At 42.3% G+C, this 21,232-nt stretch overlaps 1 protein-coding gene across 1 annotated transcript in view; it reads left to right on the forward strand.

Moving 5' to 3' along the window:
• Window positions 1–7,632: 7,632 nt before the first annotated feature.
• OLFM3 (olfactomedin 3) overlaps window positions 7,633–21,232 on the forward strand; it is a 177,381-nt gene continuing 163,781 nt past the window's right edge. Inside the window, exon 1 of the mRNA XM_040408756.1 lies at window positions 7,633–7,761. Within this exon, the coding sequence (XP_040264690.1) occupies window positions 7,633–7,761 (129 nt within the window). The remainder of the gene's footprint in view (window positions 7,762–21,232) is intronic.

Here is a 21,232-nt window from a genome sequence, read left to right on the forward strand (position 1 = left end):
GTTCCACGGGCCGTGGATAAGGCTTGCTGTAGTCTTGAAGCTGGGTATAGAGTATGAGGTGAATTACACCAAACACCCCAGACCTTTTAAAAAAATTTAGGTTTATTACGATGTTTATATCCTAACACCGTATATAGTGGGATCTGGTTTATCTGCGTTTTCCACATGGTTAGATTCGGTGTAATGGCGCTGTACCATCTCAGAGCGACACACTTACGTGCCATAAATATGGCCATATATGATCCCCGTTTCAGGTGGCTTGCATTCCTGAGATTTGCCTGTTGGGAATATTAAGCGAGGATAGTTGGGATCATTACATGTCAACATTCTTAAGGGAAGTGCTTCCCTTAAGAATGTTGACATGTAATGATCCCAACTATCCTCGCTTAATATTCCCAACAGGCAAATCTCAGGAATGCAAGCCACCTGAAACGGGGATCAGATAAGAAATTTGTCACCTACTTCCAGAATGTGGCTATTGGGCTGCATCTCCACATGTGCGAAAAGTCCACCTCCAGTTCCCTGCACCTTGGACATGCTGTGGATGATGCCCTTCCCATTTTATATAGTCTAGTTGGTGTAAGATATGTCTGATGTATAATATACAGTTGAATTTTTTTATTATTAATTGCTGGTGATACTTGTAAGTGTGATTTCAATAAAATCGTATCAGATTGTTCTGTAAGTGTGGGTATCAATCTTTTCCATTTGTCTAATACTGGGAGGGGATCGGCACTGACCTTTGCTTTTACTAAGTGAGTAAATTACCGATACTAGTCTTCTGGGTCTCTGGGCTTTGATTACTCCTATGAGGGGGTACTTAGAGATCGTAGAGTTAATATTCGGGAATGTACTCTGTATAGCCGATCTGAGCTGTAAGTATGAGAAGAAATTAGTTCAGGGGATGTTGTATTTCTGTGAGATTGCCTCGAATGTCATCAGAACCCCCCGTTCATACATATCTCCAAGGGTTCTGACCCCTTCCGCTTGCCACCTGTCCGCCCCCATAACCCCCTGCACCTGCGGTAGCAATTGGTTAGCCCATAGAGGGATGTCCAAGATAACGTCTTTAAAATGTGACAGTGTCTTCACCTCTTTCCATACCCTTTGAGCTAATTTGTGGAGCAGTATTAATAGTTTCTGGAACTTGGGGGGTAACTCCAGAACTGACCAAAGAGTGTAGCATCCCAGGTAACACTATAAGAAGTATTCCGAAGTGGGTAGTTCCTCTGCTATATACCAGGATTTTATGAGTCTTAGCTGGTCTGCCAGGTAATATAAATAATAGTCTGGCAGGGAAATACCGCTCTCTGTTTTAGGTCGCTTTAGTGTGTCTAAGCTAAGTTTGGCTCGGGATCTACCCCAAATAAAAGCCCTTGACCAGGAGTCAATTTCTTTAAACACCGATTTGGGTCTATGTACCTCTGAATGTTGAAAAGCATAAAGGGCCTTGGGAAGTATAATCATTTTAATTCAGTTGATACGCCCTGCCACCGAAATAGGTAGAGTCTTCCAGCTTTGAAACTTGTTCCTTATATAAATTGTTAGGGGTGAGATATTAAGTGACATGGCCTGATTATGTCTTTTAGTAATATTTACTCCCAGGTATTTAAATGTGTCTGCCACTTTTAGCCGTTCTATAGAATCTGCCCTACCCAGAGGCATGTATACTGATTTCTCCCAGTTTATTCTTAGGCCCGAGAACTCCCCAAACCTATCCATCAAAGCCATTGCGTTGCGAAAAGATGTGTCAGGCGAGTACATACATAGAACCATCCATCTTCCTGGGCATAAAACCTGTCTGGTCCTGGTGGATCAGAGATAGGATTACCTGATTAAGATGAGTAGCCAAAATTCTGGTTAGGATTTTGTAGTCCACATTTAAACAGGGCAATAGGCCTATAGGAGCTACAATCTAGGGGTTCTTTATCGGGTTTGAGTAAAAGTATTATAGTGGCTTCCATAAATGAGTATGGCAGATGCCCCTTCTCCAAGGCTGAGTGAAGGGTGGCTAGCAGTTGAGGAGCCAACACCTCTGCTTATTTGGCATATACTTCTTTGAGGAGCCCATCAGGGCCAGGAGACTTCCCATTATTAAGGTCTGATATGGCCTGTATTATTTCCTCCAGGGAGATTGGCTGATCTAACTGGGCACTTTGTAGTGTGGTAAGCTTAGGAAAAGTTATACCATCTAGATATGTGGCTATCTCTGTTTCAGAAACTGTTATACTGGATCTATATAGATCTTGATAGAAATGTGTAAAAGTTCTAATAATGGATTCCTGTGTGCGAAGTTCCTGTCCTGCAGAGTTTCTAATTGCTAAAATTGCTGAAGAGGGCAAGTCATGTCGAATTTGTTGAGCCAGTAGTTTGGCTGACTGGTTTCCTAACGCAAACATTGTCTGTTTCATAAAGAACAGTTTCCTATCTGCAATATCTTTGAGGATAGCTAGGTAATGTCTACCCACCTGGAGCCAAGCAATCCTGTTGGATTCAGTCGGGTGTCGGATATATTGCTGCTCCAGAGTCGTACACTACAATTCAAGCGCCAGCACCGAGCGTTTGGCATCTTTTTTAATATAGGAGATGTTGGAATGTAGGGACCCGCGGCTCCCTATGTATTTCCAGAAACTCAGTTAATTGATAGGGAGTCACATCCGCCAAGCCCAGAAGATTTAGCCAGAACGGGTGTATATTCATTCTATACATTACTGAGGGGGCGCTACGAATTAAAGTGCCCAAGTGATCCGATATTCCCCTAGGAAGATATGTTATGGATCGCAGGTTTAACGTCACTAACCCATTGCCCAATAAGTAGTCAATCCGGGTTAGAGAATTGTGGCTACTACTATGGCAGGAGTACTCCCTGTCTCTGGGATGATTGATTCTCCAGAGGTCCGCCCATCTAAATTTCGTCAGAAATCTACTAAGTTGTGAGTGGCCCCAACACTTCTCCGGTCAGCTGCATTTGAAAATTGGTTCCAAAAAGGATCTAGCATCATATTTAAGTCTCCCATGCAAAGTACCCTATCATGTGGATACGTAGCTGCAAAGGTGGCTGCCAGGTGTAAAACCTGCCTAGAGCCAGGGGGAGGATTATAAATGCTTAATAATGTGTATTGTACGTTGTCAATAAGAGAGTGAACAAAGACATATCTGCCTCCTGAATCAATGACTAGGTCTTTTACCTCCCAGCATAGTGGTTTGTTTACCAATAGGGACACCCCTCTAGAAGAAGAGGTGTGATGGGAATGTGCAGCCCATTGAACCCAGGGCGTTTTTAGATCGTTAGACGTGTTGGCTATAAGATGCATCTCTTGGAGGCACATCATTTGCGGACTATGATGCCTAATAAAAGCTAGTACCATGAATATTTTTTGTGGCGTATCCAATCCCCTGACATTCCATGATCAATTTTTTAGTTCAGCCATGGAATCCAGGGTGGAAATGTAGAAACAGGAGTGAAGCCTAATGCAGTGGGTGTAGAAGTGTACAGTAACACAACAGAAAAAACTGTAACTAACTGAGTTAACATAGGTATTTTCATACTTGAAATGTACAGAACTTTCTTAACTTTGCGTTTTGGCAAATGTAAAAGTAAGTCTGGACCAGTGTCTTAATCCAGACTGAAGGCCAGTTGAACCGGGATGCCTCTGCCTTTGGTGATGATTGACACAAGCATGCAGGCCGCAACTACACTTGTGATATAGACATTTTACTACATGCATGCCGTTGTTAAAGCCCTATAACAACATCTGAATTGAATCTATGTATTATCAAGAAACTGCTATTGAATGTTTCTAACATAATTCAACTAAGCCAAACCAGACTGATGACACTATCAGATGAGTAGTCCCTGGAAGTTGTCAATGCTCTCAGCGTCTTGGAGATCTGCGTTTCAGGGCCAGCCAGAGACTTCTCCAGGTGAGATAAAGAAGACCGCTCTGTCGCCGTCCACCACTCTGAGTCTTGCAGGGTAGCCCATGGAGTAAGGGATCGTAGCCTCTCTCAGTCGTCTCTTGACTTCCATAAAAGTGGCACGTTGTTTCTTTAGTTCCATGGAGAAATCCGGAAAGATGGAGACTCTAGTATTGTCGAATTTGATTTCTTGCCGTCTTCTAGCTAGGGTCAATATCTTGTCCCTGTCTTTGCAGTTGAGGAATCTTGTCAGCATGGGCCAAGGTGGGGCCTTAGGTGGGGGACGTTTTGCTGGGACCCTGTGAGCCTTTTCCACCGTATATGCCTGAGAGAAATTTGCATCCGGGAAAAGTTCTTTCATCCATTTTTCTATAAATTCGTCCGGTGAGCATCCCTCTGCTCTTTCAGGCAAGCCAATAATTCTGATGTTGTTCCCACGGAATCTATTTTCTAGGTCATCTGCTTTCTGCCTTCAGGTCTCTGCTTCGGCATTAGATCTGAAATAGATCTAGGGACAGTGGCCATGGTGTCCTCTATGAGTGATATACGTTCTTCAGCGTGTAGAACTCTCTCTCGCAGATTATGCAGGTCTTGGCGCAGTAGTCCCAGATCAAACTTGACCTCATCTAATTTCCCTGTGAGGGATGTCTTGCATGCGGTGATGGCTTCTAGGACTTGCGTGGATACTTGTTTAAGAGTGAGCTCTTCATTATTTTCCTCAGAGGGTATTATAGGGGCTACTAAATCTGATGCAGTGCTTGCTCTAGTATGAACGTTACGCTGCGGCAAAGGTGACCGCGTACCTTTCTCTGGTTGCCTTGCAAACTCTCGCAATTTTTCTGCAGCACTTTGTGTTTTTTGCTGTCCTATTGTTATATCAGGATATCAATATAGTGTGACTGCTGCTAATGTGCTAGTATACAGTTCCAGGTGCGTCTTGGTCATTCATACATGCCCCAAAAGTCTGTATATATGTGTTGTGTGAGATAGGGAGGTTTAGATAGTGGTGCAGACACAGTTGCCGTCTGCTAGCGGAGCTCCCTCATGCAGGGGAGCAGCTAAAATGGCCGACTGCCGGGAAACTGCAGGGGCCAGTGAGTGTGTTCGGACTGTTCTCATCCCACAGGGTTTCTCAATATCAAAATCTTAGACAACCCCTTTACCAAACTTGATTTAAACAATAGGTAATTTTCTAATGACACATTACCTTTAAAGTAAATTGACTGAATACATTATGTGTAAAAGTCATATATCATGACGCCCGGCCACTTTCAGGCTTCAGTACAGATACGATAATGAGCTCCTCAGTGAATTACTCACTGATAGCTTTTCTTGATTATATTTTATGTAATAATGACTTTAGGTAGATATATGCTTTTGAGCTTTTCATTTTTAGTCCAGTCATATCCTAAAGAGAATGTTATATTTTTAACCCCTTCTCTCCATATACATTTTTTCCATATTCATTTTTTCATCACTAACTTCGCAGAGCTATAACTTTTTTTATTTTTTTCACTGACATAGCCACATGAGGGCTTGTTTTTATGCGGGACAAATGTTTAATGGATCATATAATGCATTTAAAGAAATTTAAAAAAAGGATTTTGTGGAATAAAAAAAAACACCAATCTACCGTTGTTTTTTTAGTTTTCTTCCTAACTAGCAGGGCCTGATAGGATTTTTGCTGTGGCAGACCATGCAGGAGCCATTTGGACACTGGGAGCCCAGCACTCCTAGTATTTTACCATTCAGATTTCCCTGGTCACAATTGACCACGGCATCCAAAGGGTTAAAAGTAAAACAGGGGGCACCCAGCATCTATTGTGCCCCCCTACCTCCTGAGCAGGTGCTACCATTAAAGTCGAAGCTTCCGCCATACATGTACTATGGATGTCAGAAATGGGTAAAAAAACTAAACAAAAAGCAATATCACAAATGCTTGTTTTTGTGGCCTTTCAAAAGACAGATTAAAGACGTATCAATAAATTGTACATACCTCAGAATGGAAAAGCGCAAGTCGTCCAGCAAAAAACAAGCCCTCACGTCATTGTCTTTGAATGCAAAAACACAGAAACAAATTATTTACAAATGTTTTTTTTGTTGTGAAAAAAGTAAAAAAAAAAAAATTTTACATTTTTTATGAATTTGATATAGTCAGTTATATTTGTAACGCTCTACAGAATAAAGTGATTGTGTAAGGGTACTTTTACACTAGCATTATTCTTTTCCGGCATAGAGTTCCGTCAAAAGGGCTCTATGCTGGAAAAGAACTGAACAGGCATATCCCAATGCATTCTGAATGGATAGAAATCCGTTCAGTTTGCATCAGTATGCCTTCCGTTCAGTCACTGTCAGGCGTTTTGGCCGGACATAATACCGCAGCATGCCGGATTCGGCATTAATTTGCATTGACTTGCATTAGTTCTGGATCCGGCATTGCAAAACAACTGAAGGACGGATCCGCAAACCAGGAGAGATGGATCCGTCCATCCGCATGACAAGCGGAGAGACGGATCCGTTATTGCAATGCATTTCTAGATAGATCCGCACCTGGATCCGTCTACAAATGCTGTCAGTTGTCACACTGATCGGCGGATCCAGCAGGCAGCTCCGGTGATGGAACTGCCTGCCGGATCACACTAACGCTAGTGTGAAAGTACCCTAATTTATGCTGCAAGGTGAACGACATAAAAACAAAGCCATAAACCAGTTGCAACATTGCTGTTCTCCACCACCTTCTCCCCTCTAAAAAAATAAAAAGTTAAAGGGGTTGTGCAGCCAGTACATATTGATGATCTTTCCTCAGAATAGGTCATCAATATCTGATTTGTGGAAGCCTGATTCCCGGCACCCCCATCAATTGGCTGATTGAAGAGGAGGCGGCGTTCGTGCGAGCACTACTTCCACTTCAATATTACACCGCTAATCGTCTCGCTTGTATCGGCAACGCAAGGTACTGTAATTACAAGTGCTCGCCCCATTCAAGTGAATGGAACAAGAAACTTCTGAGTCTTCTGAGATGACGTGACACTCTCTCAAACACCGGGGTTGCTGGGAGTCGGAGACCCACCGATCAGATATTGGTAACCCATCCTGAGGATTGGTCATCAATAGGTACTGGCTGAACACTGTCCCCCAAAATACGTCGTCCAATAAGTTGTCGAGGAAAGAGAAACTCTGGTTCAACATCAACAGAACAATTTAGAAAAAAATAATAGCTTTCATAATGTGGAGATGAAAAAACAAACAATAATAAATTGCCGCTTGGTTAAGTACCAACCTGGGCTGTGTACGTAAAGGGTTAAATAAGTTTCATAGTGTGGATGAGAGCTTTATCTTGCTTGGTCTTTATTTCTGAACCAGTTGAATAATATTTAAGCTCATTTCTAGTGCTGTTAAAGCATTACATGTGCACATGTAATATCACATAATAGGAGAGTATGGATTGAATATGATGAGGGTTCCCTTACGTTGATATAGATTTTGTGGTTATTACGCTTTCTCTCTATAGTGTAACATTGCTAGGATGTATTCCAGAGCGTACGTATTTTTAACAAATTGCAGCAGGAATGTGTGAGCATCCAAAGGAGAGTGCAGAATCCCGAGCAGACTCTCCTGTTGGACGCTGTTTGTGGCTCTCCGCAGTTACTCCTCCCTCTTCTTTCCATCTCTGGTGCTGATCAGTCACTATGAAAACTCATTAGCTTCCCCAGGATGGACTCTCCGCATCTAACACTTGGTGCTCTCCTCAGCACTATGGCAATGATCTCTAACTGGATGTCCCAGACCCTCCCCTCCCTGGCTGGGCTAAATACAACACGTATTCCCACCAGCAACTCCCTGGTAAGTGGACGCACAGCACGACTGTCCTATCCCACACCTGAAATGCTTTCCCACTGTAATATCCTCAACTGTATAATCATTAACCCTATAGCTACTTGAGCACATCTGCTTCCAAGTCCCCAGCGGTCGCTTGTCGGTTATTACATTTCAGATGCTACTTTTTGGTATGTGATCTTTACAAAAAATGTGTTTTTCAACTTAAAATAAAACAGCGAAAGCACAGGGAGGGGTCCTGGAGACAGTTTTTTTTTATTAAAATGGTAAAATAGTATTACCAAATACCACGGGGACCTTCCTCTAGTGGTAATCCCCCTGGCCCATCTCCTTCTCTACACCTTGTGTAGTTTACACTTTTCTATTGTACATGTTGTGACATAGCAATATCATAGCGTTTCAGCTTCCTGGCATTGAGCTGTCGTCTTGAGCAGGGAGAGGGTTAATTCATGCATATGATTGCCAAATTAAAGATGGAGCAGCGGCTCCAGTTTCTCAATGTGAGATTTTAAAGTAGCTTCATTAAGTATTTAACGATGGATGTTTCAGCGGCGGATATATTTCAGCTGTTGGGAGTGCAGCAAGAATTTTTTCAAATCTCTGTAGAGTAGATGGTGGAATCCACACTAGAGATCTATACATTGCTACTGCATGCAGCCGGGCGTACTAGAAGAAGGTATCAGATCGTTTGGTCCAGGGAACCATTACTGTACACCCTAAAACAGAACAGCGAGCCAGCATTTTCAACACGATGTCTCCTACCGTTACATCTTGACTTAAAACTGCAACTTGCAGATGAAGAACTGAAAGGACATTTAACTTTCTGTCAGTGACTTAACACCTGAGGTCTCAGAACAGGGGTCCTATTTGTCACAGTTTTCCCAAGACTCCACCGCCTTGGACCTGCAGGCTCCTTCTGCTCAGACTGAATACTTTGCTGTACTTGAGGCTCTTAAGGCTTTTGGATTCAATTGCATGTTATCGAAGTGCATCAAGGATGAAGCCCTAGCCTACGAACACTTCATAAAGTCTAACCTCCCTTGTAGACTCCTTCAGAAAATAAAAATTGAATGGTCATCGGGTCCTTCTGAAGAAAGTAATATGCTACATGTTCAATCTTAATAACAGAGTTAAGGTAATGAAATTCTTACAGAAGCAGAGTTTTCTGGTGGAAATGATTGTTCTAATGAGCATCCTGGGTTTTGTAGCTTAGCAACATTTAGAGTGTCAAAGGACGTCCGTGCTCCGCAGCTGCTCTTACATTCCATGTGAATTGAGAGTTATTGGAATTGCTAAATTTATATGACTCCATCCCTTTCATTAGTGTTAAAAGTTTTAAACTACCACGACAGGTAGTTAGTTTACAGTATAGTGTAACACAAGAGAGTAAAGATATCGCAGAGCTGAACCTGTATGTAAACTTATAGTAGAGATTATCCAGCCCGGCTTTCATCTACTCACAAACTTCTTTTTGATCTGTACAGTAACTTTTTGTCTCCTTTGTTGAAGACTAAGTTGAAGACCAATGTCTGTTAAAACTACACAAGTGGCCCAGGACAACATTTTTATAGCCTCTTTCACCGTCAGTGTTCGGTCAATGATTTCTATCAGTGATTGAGCCAAAACCAGGTGCAGGTCAAAAAGATAGATCTTTCCATTACATCTCTGTGTAGCCTTCACATCTGGTTTTGGCTCACAATCACTGAAGAAATTCACTGATCAAACACTGACTGTGTTTTCCTCACTGTCCAAACTAGCAGTCTGACATCACTAACCTGATCCATCACTGTTTTTGGTAGAAAAGATATTTTTACATGGCAAATAATTTACTAGCAGGTGTAGTAGAGTAAAAGAAACCCAACAGACCCAACAGTCATGACATGCATGCTGCTGATTCTCTGTAATTCAATCACTTATTGAAAGGGGCATGTTCAAAATAATAGCAGTGTGGGGTTCAATGAGTGAGGTCATTCATTCTTTGAAAAACAGGTGGCAATTATTGCCCTTATTTAAGGAAGGAAAGTAGCAAATGTTGTACATGCTGGTTACATTGCATTTCTCTCTGAAATTCTGAGGAAAATGGGTCGTTCCAGACATTGTTCAGAAGAACAGCGTAGCTTGATTAAAAAGTTAATTGGAGAGGGGAAAGCATATAAAGTGCAGAAAATGATAGGCTGCTCTGCTAAAATGATCGCAAATGCTTTTAAATTGCAACCAAAACCTGAAAGACGTGAAAGAAAGCGAAAAACTACGATTCGAATGGATAGAATAGCCAAAATGGCAAGGACTCAGCCAGCAATCAGCTTCAAGAAGATCAAATAAGGTCTAAAGTTACCTGTGAGTACTGTTACAATTAGAAGACGCCTATGTAAAGCCAAGCTATCTGCAAGAAGCCCCCGCAAAGTTCCACTGTTGAAAAAAAGACATGTGCTGAAGGTTACAATTTGCCAAAGAGCACATTGACCGGCCTAAAGAGACATTTTGTGGACTGATGAAAGTAAGATTGTTCTTTTTGGGTCTAGTGGCCGGAGACAGTTTGTCAGACGACCCCCAACACTGAATTCAAGCCACAGTACACTGTGAAGACAGTGAAGCATGGTGACACAAGCATCATGATATGGGGATGTTTCTCATACTACGGTGTTGGGCCTATTTATCGCATACCAGGGATCATGGATCAGTTTGAATACATCAGAATACTTGAAGAGGTCATGCTGCCTTATGCTGAAGAGGAAATGCCCTTGAAATGGGTGTTCCAACAAGACAATGACCCCAAACACACCAGTAAACGTGCAACATCTTGGTTCCTGACCAACAAGATTGACGTTATGGAGTGGCCAGCCCAATCCCCAGATCTTAATACAATAGGAAACTTGTGGGGTGACATCAAAAATGCCGTTTCTGAGGCAAATCCAAGAAAAAGAGAACTGTGGAATGTAGTTCAATCATCCTGGGCTGGAATACCTGTTCACAGGTGCCAGAAGTTGGTTGACTTCATGCAGCTCAGATGTACAGCAGTTCTCAGAAACAGTGGTTATACAACTAAATATTAGTTAAGTGATTCAAAGGAAAGCAAAATCTTCCAACATTTTTCAGTTTATATAGTGAATGTTTGAGTTTGTAAAGAAGAATACAAACACTGCTATTTTTTTTTTGAACAGTCTAATCACTTTTCTTCAATTTGTTTACAGGAACAACACACATTTGATATATTTTTCTTCATGTTTTGATTCAGAATAAAATGTGTAGTGTTCCCAATGCATTTGTGTGTATGGAAATAAAAGCTATTAGAAGGATTTTGAGCTTTATTCACTTTTTTAAACACACTGCTATTATTTTGAAGACAACTGTATGTGGCAAAAGTAGCTATTTTTTTGATCCAGGAAACACCTTAACTAAGGCTAGTTTCACTCTAGCACTTGAGATCCGGCAGGGAACAGCAGGCCAGACCTCTCTGCATTCCAGCATTGCCAGAAGTTTAAAAGTCTTCATCCGAGCCATTAACTATAATCAGGACTGGCGGATATTCGGCAAATATGCAGAGAATTGGCCTGAAAAAAAAACCGCTGTGCAAACTTCCGGCAATACTGCAATGCAGAAAGATTCTCAAGCACTAATGTGAAACTAGCTAAGTAATCATAATTTACATAAGAAATGTTGAACTTACAAATTCAGCTTTGGTACATTTGTTTATTAATACTTTTTTATGTTTTACGTATCACCAGTCTTCCTTGGTGACGTACTTACCAGGAGTCTTCATTAAAAGTTTCCGGCATCTTCTCTCCATTAGTAAGATAATAGCTTTGTCAGGTCCAGGGTTAATGTAATCTTGAAATTATTGCACTTAGCTGTGTAAATCTTGCACTTTGAAAACTTCAGTCTTTGCTTTTATCTCATGTGGCTCTTCATCAGCTTCTGCAAACCCAAATGAACTTTCCTGGTTAGAAAGGATGGTAAAGGAAACACTTTGAAGGATTTTGACAAGCTCAATTCATTTAAAGAGACTTTCCATTTTGTGTGTGTTTTATTTTTATTTTTATACCAAATCCATAAATCACTTGCTCCCCGCTGGGTACACGTCACTGCTGAGGCCAGTCATTGTCTGCAGTGGTGTCCATCCAGAAGTTTACAGAAGAGGACTGGAAGACTAGTTGGAATGGAGTGGTGGGAGTCAGAGGAGTATGGTACAGCAGGCTGGGGTAGAAATTTTAAAGGAAATTCTGGGAAACCCATTAGGTTGTTGAAAAGGAGTAGGGTAAGATCTGTATGATCTCCTTGATATACAGTAAGTCATCAGTGCCACGATGAAATCAAAGCACAGAAGTAAAAGGTTTGGCTTTTTGTCTGAAGGTCTCTGTTTACTGGTGTAATACAGACAAGATGCTGCTGTGGAATACTTCTAAATTCACTCTAGGACTTCTCTGATTTTATTACTGTTGACCGGGGATTGGATCTGTCAAACTAATGGATTCTTGGAGGAGGATTAGTTAGCTGAGGCAATGCTCACCCCGAGCGAGCATTAAGCCACTAGCCTGAGCCTCACGTTTTGTAGATAATGGTTTAACATAAATTATGTAAACAGCCATGAGTTACAAAAGCGGATGTATTAATGTGGTTTTCTGGTTTCAGAAAAAAATAATTTGATAAAAAAAAGAGCGCAAATGTTGTAAAGTAATATAAAAACACTACTCACCTCTTCAGTCTCCCACTGATCCAGAAAATATACTATCCCTACTGGTCTATTAGTTTCAGTCACATGTTATACTAGTGGCATCACCACACGGTTTGGGAGGCATGATGCCAGCATGTACCGCATGTAATTATTGAGACCAGTGATTGGCTACAATGGTCATGTCATAGCTGAAAGATCATAAACAAAGACTGTAAGAGGAAAAACAAAAAAGACAAAAAAGACCCAGGGCGTTCCCGAGGAGGGTGAAGGACAGTGCCCACCCAATATGACCAGAAAGGACACCCGTGATTTGTAACTCGGTACAAGCTCCCGAGTATAACAGCAAAAGAACAAGAAAATGGAGCTCATAGTACCAAAAAGTAAGAATATGCTTTATTTGAACATGATTAAAAAATATACATAAGTCAAGAAACAAGTAAATATAATGCCATTTAAAAAGTGAATGGGAGCAGAGAAAGAGCGCCACCCTGGGATAGCACACAGGTCAATTATAAAACATATAAGTATGGATCACGGTAAAATACTGGGTACAATGACCAACCTATGACCTGACAGCAAGGTGAAGACCTAAATGCATAGGTGAGTCAGTGGTCCATGAACAGACCCGCACGGCAGTGAGGTGAGGTTTGTTTAGCGAGTGCAATATGGAAAATAAACAACAAACCGCAAAAGGGACCAGGTGTGGTGAAACACCAAAGTCAAAATGCCGTGCAGGCGATAGAAGAGCAAAGACTCACCTAGAAAGGACCATGTGCTGAGTTACCCAGGATGGCGCTACCCCAACGCGCGTTTCGGCGTGCCTTCGTCTGGGACTGTAAGAGGACCACAAGAGTATATACAGTACAGACCAAAAGTTTCGACACACCTTCTCATTCAAAGAGTTTTCTTTATTTTCATGACTATGAAAATTGTAGATTCACACTGAAGACATCAAAACTATGAATTAACACATGTGGAATTATATACATAACAAACAAGTGTGAAACAACTGAAAAAATATGTCATATTGTAGGTTCTTCAAAGTAGCCACCTTTTGCTTTGATTACTGCTTTGCACACTCTTGGCATTTTCTTGATGAGCTTCAAGAGGTAGTCCCCTGAAATGGTTTTCACTTCACAGGTGTGCCCTGTCAGGTTTAATAAGTGGGATTTCTTGCCTTATAAATGGGGTTGGGACCATCAGTTGCGTTGAGGAGAAGTCAGGTGGATACACAGCTGATAGTCCTACTGAATAGACTGTTAGAATTTGTATTATGGCAAGAAAAAAGCAGCTAAGTAAAGAAAAACGAGTGGCCATCATTACTTTAAGAAATGAAGGTAGTCAGCTGAAAAATTGGAAAAACTTTGAAAGTAAGGGCTATTTGACCATGAAGTAGAGTGATGGGGTGCTGCGCCAGATGACCTGGCCTCCACAGTCACCGGACCTGAACCCAATCGAGATGGTTTGGGGTGAGCTGGACCGCAGAGTGAAGGCAAAAGGGCCAACAAGTGCTAAGCATCTCTGGGAACTCCTTCAAGACTGTTGGAAGACCATTTCAGGGGACTACCTCTTGAAGCTCATCAAGAGAATGCCAAGAGTGTGCAAAGCAGTAATCAAAGCAAAAGGTGGCTACTTTGAAGAACCTAGAATATGACATATTTTCAGTTGTTTCACACTTGTTTGTTATGTATATAATTCCACATGTGTTAATTCATAGTTTTGATGCCTTCAGTGTGAATCTACAATTTACATAGTCATGAAAATAAAGAAAACTCTTTGAATGAGAAGGTGTGGGACTGAAGAGGTGGGCTTTTTTTATTTTATATAATTTACACCTTTATTTTTCAAAAACTGGATATCCCCTTTAAGCATCATTTTTGCATAGTCCATTTTATGAAAGGGAAGGGGGAGTCAAAGTGGAGATATTAAAAGGGGTATCAAGGTTAGAAAACTCTTTTCATATAAACTATTAAGGTATTCTGAGATAATAGTGGGAGGGAAGGTCCCAGGAGCCTTCTCTCTTCACCAGAGTGGAAATAAGTGCTTCTCACGCCGAAGGACCTATCCTGTCAACCCATTGACTTCAATGGGCACTTTGCAATGCTTAATTTTCCCAGGGAAACTGAACACTTACTTTCAGGCTTCCCTATAGATTACAGGTGAGTTTTCTTTGAGCTCAGCAATGAGACATGTAGCCAAATTACTGTCAAGATAATCAATCTAACAGTATGGATTTTCCAAAGCAGTAATACAAAATATTTATAGGGTTGTAAAAATCAATGAAAATACAGAGGAGCATTATAACTCTTATGTATTTTAGACAATTTGTTTCTGATAGAGATGAGTTAATATCTCAAAATTCATTTCAGATCCAATTGGGTAGAATCTATCATTAGATTTGATTAGGTCCAAATAAATAGAAAATAGATAGATAAACAGATAGATTAATAGATAGATAGATAGGATCACGACATGCCAGCAAATCAGTGTGTTTATTCCCCAAGGTCTGGATTGTATGCACCAACCATCTTGTTTCTCACATATCCGAGTACTGCTTTAATAGATAGATAGATGCAGAAAGTATCAAAGCACACCAGCAGATAGTAACATAGTTTATAAGGCTGAAAAAAGACATGTGGCCATCCAGTTCGGCCTGTTATCCTGCAAGTTGATTCAAAATTCCTTCCCGACTTCAATCAGGCAATCAGAATAACTCCCTGGGTCAACTACAACCTGTAATATTATTACACTCCAAAAATACATCCAGGCCCCTCTTGAATTCCTTTATTGTACTCACCATCACCACCTCCTCAGGCAGAGTGTTCCATAGTCTCACTGCTCTTACCGTAAAGAATCCTTTTCTATGTTTGTGTACAAACCTTCTTTCCTCCAGACGCAGAGGATGTCCCCTCGTCACAGTCACAGTCCTGGGGATAAATAGATGATGGGAGAGATCTCTGTACTGACCCCTGATATATTTATACATAGTTATTAGATCTCCACTCAGTCGTCTTTTTACTAAAGTGAATAACCCTAATGTTGATAATCTTTCAGGGTACTGTAGTTGCCCCATTCCAGTTATTACTTTAGATGCCCTCCTCTAAACCCTCTCTAGCTGTGCTATGTCTGCCTTGTTCACAGGAGCCCAGAACTGTACACAGTACTCCATGTGTGGTCTGACTAGTGATTTATAAAGTGGTAGGACTATGTTCTCATCACGGAAATCTATGCCCCTTTTGACGCAACCCATTATATTACTGGCCTTGGCAGCAGCTGCCTGACACTGGTTTCTACAGCTTAGTTTGCTGTTCACTAAAATTCCTAAGTCCTTTTCCATGTCAGCGTTACCGAGTGTCTTGCCATTTAGTATGTACTGGTGACTTGCATTATTCCTTCCCATGTGCATAACCCTACATTTGTCAGTGTTAAACCTCATCTGCCACTTCTCTGCCCAAGCCTCTAATCTATCCAGATCCCTCTTTAGCAGTATACTGTCCTCTTCAGTGTTAATTACTTTACACAGTTTAATGTCGCCTGCAAAAATTAATATTTTACTGTGTAAGCCTTCTACAAGATCATTAATAAATATATTGAAGAGAATAGAGCCCAATACTGACCCCTGAGGTACCCCACTAGTGACAGTGACCCAATCTGAGTGTGTACCGTTAATAACCACCCTCTGTTTTCTATCACTCAGCCAGTTACTTACCCACATACAGACATTTTCTCCCAGTCCGAGCATTCTCATTTTATATACTAACCTTTTATGTGGTACAGCGTCAAATGCTTTGGAGAAGTCCAGATATATGACATCTATTGATTCACCACGTTCAAGTCTAGAACTTACCTCCTAATAGAAACTGATTAAACTAGTTTCAGATGACCGATACCCTCATGAAGCCATGCTGATATGGCGTTATTTGTTTATTTTCATTGAGGTACTCCAAGATAGCATCTCTTAGAAAACCTTCAAACAGTTTACTCACGACAGATGTTAAACTTACCGGCCTATAATTTCCAGGCTCTGTTTTTGGTCCCTTTTTAAATATTGGCATTACATTTGCTATGCGCCAATCCTGTGGGACACTCCCTGTCAGTATAGAGTCCGCAAATATCAGAAATAAGGGTCTGGCTATGACATTACTTAATTCTCTGGTCCTGGCGATTTGTCTATTTTAATCTAGATCTAGAGATAATACATTTCAAATGGATAAAAAGACATGCAGATAGATCAATAGATATGAAGATAGATAGATATGGAAATGACTAGACATGAGAGAGATAGGTAGACTAGTTCACAAATATTTGACCAATAAGCTGGAAAAACATCTATGCAATCGTTAGTTTTATATAGTCATGACATGTTAATACTTCCATTTGGTTTTGGTTCTAAGTACGGCCTCATGCACACGAGGATATTATATCTCTGTACAACCTCCACATGGCATGCTCCAATTGATGTCGTACTACAAGCAATGTATGAGAATATCCTCAGTATATAGCACCACACCAAGAAAGGGGAAACCCTGTAGTATTAGTACATATCCACAGAGCTCCTTTCCATGTGAATACAATCTTCTTGTGTATTCACATACATCCGCAGTTTTGTATGCAATGCACAGAAATAGAAAGCTAAACATAGTAAAAACGCAAAAGAGGTGTCACTCCCCTAAATTGCGGATGAGCTTTGTTAGTGAGAGGGTTATGTTGCCAGTGCTTCCACTATAAAGTACCACTCTTAAAGGGAACCTGTCACCTGGATTTTGGGTATAGAGCTGAGGACATGGCTGCTAGATGGCCGCTAGCACATCCACAATATCCAGTCCCCATAGCTCTCTGTGCTTTTATTGTGTAAAAAAAACGATTTTATATATATATATATATATATATATATATATATATACACAGTTGATATAAATAGTCTACACACCCCTATTAAAATGTCAGGTTTCTGTGCTGTAAAAAAATGAGACAAAGATAAATTATTTCAGAACTTTTTCCACCTTTAATGTGACCTATAAACTGTACCACTCAATTGAAAGACAAACTGAAATCTTTTAGGTGGAGGGAAGAAAACAAAAAAATAAAAAATAATGTGGTTGCATAAGTGTGCACACCCTCTTATAACTGGGGATGTAGCTGTGTTTAGAATTAAGAAATCACATTCAAAATCATGCTAAATAGGAGTCAGCATACACCTGACATCATTTAAAGTGCCTCTGATTAACCCAAAATAAAGTTCAGCTGCTCTAGTTGGTCTTTCCTGAAATTTTCTTAGTCGCATCCCACAGCAAAAGCCATGGTCCACAGAGAGCTTCCAAAGCATCAGAGGGATCTCATTGTTAAAAGGTATCAGTCAGGAGAAGGGTACAAAAGAATTTCCAAGGGATTAGATAGAACATGGAACACAGTGAAGACAGTCATCATCAAGTGGAGAAAATATGGCAGTGACATTACCAAGAACTGGATGTCCCTCCAAAATTGATGAAAAGACGAGAAGAAAACTGCTCTGGGAGGCTACCAAGAGGCCTACAGCAACATTAACCTGTTCCTGACACATGACGTACCGGTACTGCATGTTGTCCCGGTATTTAAGGACACATGACGTACCGCTACATCATGTATAGTTCCGATCACCGCCACGCAGCGGGCGGTGATCGGAACTGAGTGCCTGCTCAAATCATTGAGCAGGCACCCTAGGACAATGCGCCGGGGGGTCCTTTGACCCCCGTGTCGGCGATCGCAGCAAACCGTAGGTCAATTCAGACCTGTGGTTTGCTGCGTTTCCGGGTTATTCGGGTCTCTGAAGACCCGATAACCCGGAACAGGATGGTGATCGGTGGTGTGATAATACACCACCAATCACCATCCTGCGATCCTGAGAGGTGATGGTGACATCACCTCTCAGGATCGGCTCTCATTGGTCGGCTGGGGCGGGCAGGCTATTCAAATTACTGCAGCGCTCCTCTCTTCTTCCTTTTGTGTCCAGGAGCCGAGAAAAGAGGAGCGCTGCACGTCGATCTCCAGAGCCAGCTTCAGGGATCATCAGCCAGCAGAAGAATTGTATGGTAAGTGGTCAGAATAAAACTTAACGTTTAATTAAGATATTTAGAAAAATAGGTCCCAAGATAAGAGATATAAACAATTTATATAAATATATACAAGCGGAGCACCACGGCGGTTTACCAAACAGATGTAAATAGTGCCAAAACCAAATATACAATAATGTAAGATGCTCGGCGGCACCAAGAAGATAACCGGTTGGTCCTACCGCTCAGATGGGGTACTCCAGGATCAGCAATTGACCGGCCGGTGTTGATAGATTTTCACACCGTTGTTGACGGCAATTACGTAACGCAGGGTGGTTTGTAGAACTGGCTGGCCCTAGAAATGCCCTAGAGCCCTACACTAGCCTATGTGACCGGATGACGGTTACCCGCCACCAGTCACCTACAGGAACCTCACCCTGGAATTTGTGCGCCCTAGAAAGCCCTTGCTTACCTGGTCCCTACATGCATGTTTTGCTGGGAGAGATGAGTAACAAGCTCATCAGGGGAAACACGGAAGCTTGGACTGAACCTGTGCAGGGTGCACTGACAATAATGTCAGAGGTGCGCTCTGCACAGAGACAAGAAACACCACAATCCAGATATGGATCTAAGTGGGCGATTTAGCTATGAAGGGAAAGGGGAGTCAAGATATGGAGCCCCTCTCCTAACAGCTCACTGAGACACACAACTTTTTTGGGGCGCATGCAGTTTTTTTTTTCTTGCGTACGCTGACTGTGGCCGGCACTCTTTGCGTTCGGCCATTGTTAGCGCATGGCACACCCCACCGCTGATCAACTTCAGACGGTTGATCAGCGAGTTTGAATTGTATTTTTTATTTTTTTCAAATTTTTTGCCCTTTTTTTATTTTGTTTTTGTTTTTTTTGACTGTTAGGTTTAGGGTAAGTTCATGAACACCCGTGCCGCCGCAAACACGTACACCAAATAAAGTTTAACACGCCCACACACACACTCACACTCCCCTATGGCCCGCCGGATGTTCTCGGCCAAGGAGGCATACGCCCAGCTTGCCTCCGAGGCCGAGAACCCCAGTGAGGATGAGGATGAACCCACTTTCCTTTTGTCATCCGCGTCCTCCTCATCATCTAGCGATGATGATGAGCCCCCAAGGCGGCGGAGACACCGTCAGGCGGAGCAAGGGGACCGCCATGCTAGGGACCCTGTGGCCCACACTAGTACAAGCAGCTCTGGGGCTCGTACTAGTTTTCCGGCCCACCAGTTAAGTCCACCTGAGCCCCCTGCCGGTAAACTTGTCTGGTGTACCCCAGAGCATTTTGAGCCCGTGATTCCTGATTTTGTAGGCCAACCAGGAATCCAGATTTCCACAGTGGGCTTCACTGAATATGACTATTTTAGTCTATTTTTCAGTGACCACTTTGTAAATCTGATGGTGGAGCAAACAAACCTGTACGCCCAACAGTTCGTTGCTCAACACCCGGGCTCCTTTTTGGCTAGGGCCAGTGGATGGACTCCGGTCACTGCAGCCGAGATGAGGATGTTTTGGGGCCTCGTGCTGTACATGGGCCTAGTCAAAAAACCTAGTGTCAGGCATTACTGGAATGGGGACGTCCTCTACCAGACCCCACTTTACAGTACGGCCATGACACGCTCCCGGTTTGAGGCCATCCGGAAATGCCTGTATTATGCAGATAATGCAGCATGTCCCCCCTAAGCTGATCCTGCCTATGACCGCCTGTACAAAATCAGGCCAGTCATCGATCACTTTGGGGCCAAATTTGTGCAGGCCTATGTACCTGGAAGGGAGGTCGCGGTTGATGAGTCTCTCATTGCTTTCAAGGGGAGACTCCTTTTCCAACAGTATGTTCCCTCTAAGTGGGCAAGGTATGGCGTGAAGCTGTACAAACTTTGTGAGAGTACCTCAGGGTACACTTACAAGTTTCTTGTGTACGAGGGGCGAGATTCCCGTATTCAACCCCCAGAATGTTCCCCCACTCTAGGTGTTAGCGGGAAACTTGTGTGGGACCTTATGCACCCACTGCTAGATAAGGGTTACCACCTGTACCTGGATAACTTTTATACTGGTATCCCCTTGTTCCAGTCCCTCGCCGCCAGATCCACGTTCTGCTTGTGGGACAGTGCAGAAAAATCAACGCGGCCCCTCTACCCACCCCCTTCAGGTACCTATCCCCACGGGTGAGGCCTTTGCCCTTACCAGTGGAAACCTGTTACTGGTTAGATATAAGGACAAGAGGGATGTCCTTGTACTGTCCGCAATTCACGGTAACGGCATCACCCCTGTCCCTGTGCGAGGTACCGCGGCAACGGTCCTCAAGCCCGATTGTATCGTCAACTACAATCGGTATATGGGAGGAGTTGATCTCTCTGATCAAGTCCTCAAGCTATATAATGCCATGCGCAAAACCCCGGCATGGTACAAAAAAGTTGCAGTCTACTTGGTACAGGTTGCCTTGTACAACTCTTTTGTGCTGTCCCGGAGTGCTGGCAACACAGGGAAATTCCTTCAGTTCTATGAGGCAGTCCTCAAGGCCCTGATCTTTTCTGACCGGGAAAGAGCAGGCCGGAGTACCTCGGGAACTGGAGGAGCCCTGATCGTCCTTGGCCAACACTTTCCAGGTGTGGTCCCCCATACTGGAAAAAAGGGACGGACCCAAAAAAGGTGCAGAGTGTGTCACAGGAGGGGGATACAGAAGTACACCACTACTCAGTGTAGTATGGTTCTAAGGCACTAAAACAAAACAAAAAAATGTTTAAAATA

The sequence above is a fragment of the Bufo bufo genome, chromosome 9 (assembly GCF_905171765.1).
Source record: "Bufo bufo chromosome 9, aBufBuf1.1, whole genome shotgun sequence".
NCBI classification, from domain to species: domain Eukaryota; kingdom Metazoa; phylum Chordata; class Amphibia; order Anura; family Bufonidae; genus Bufo; species Bufo bufo.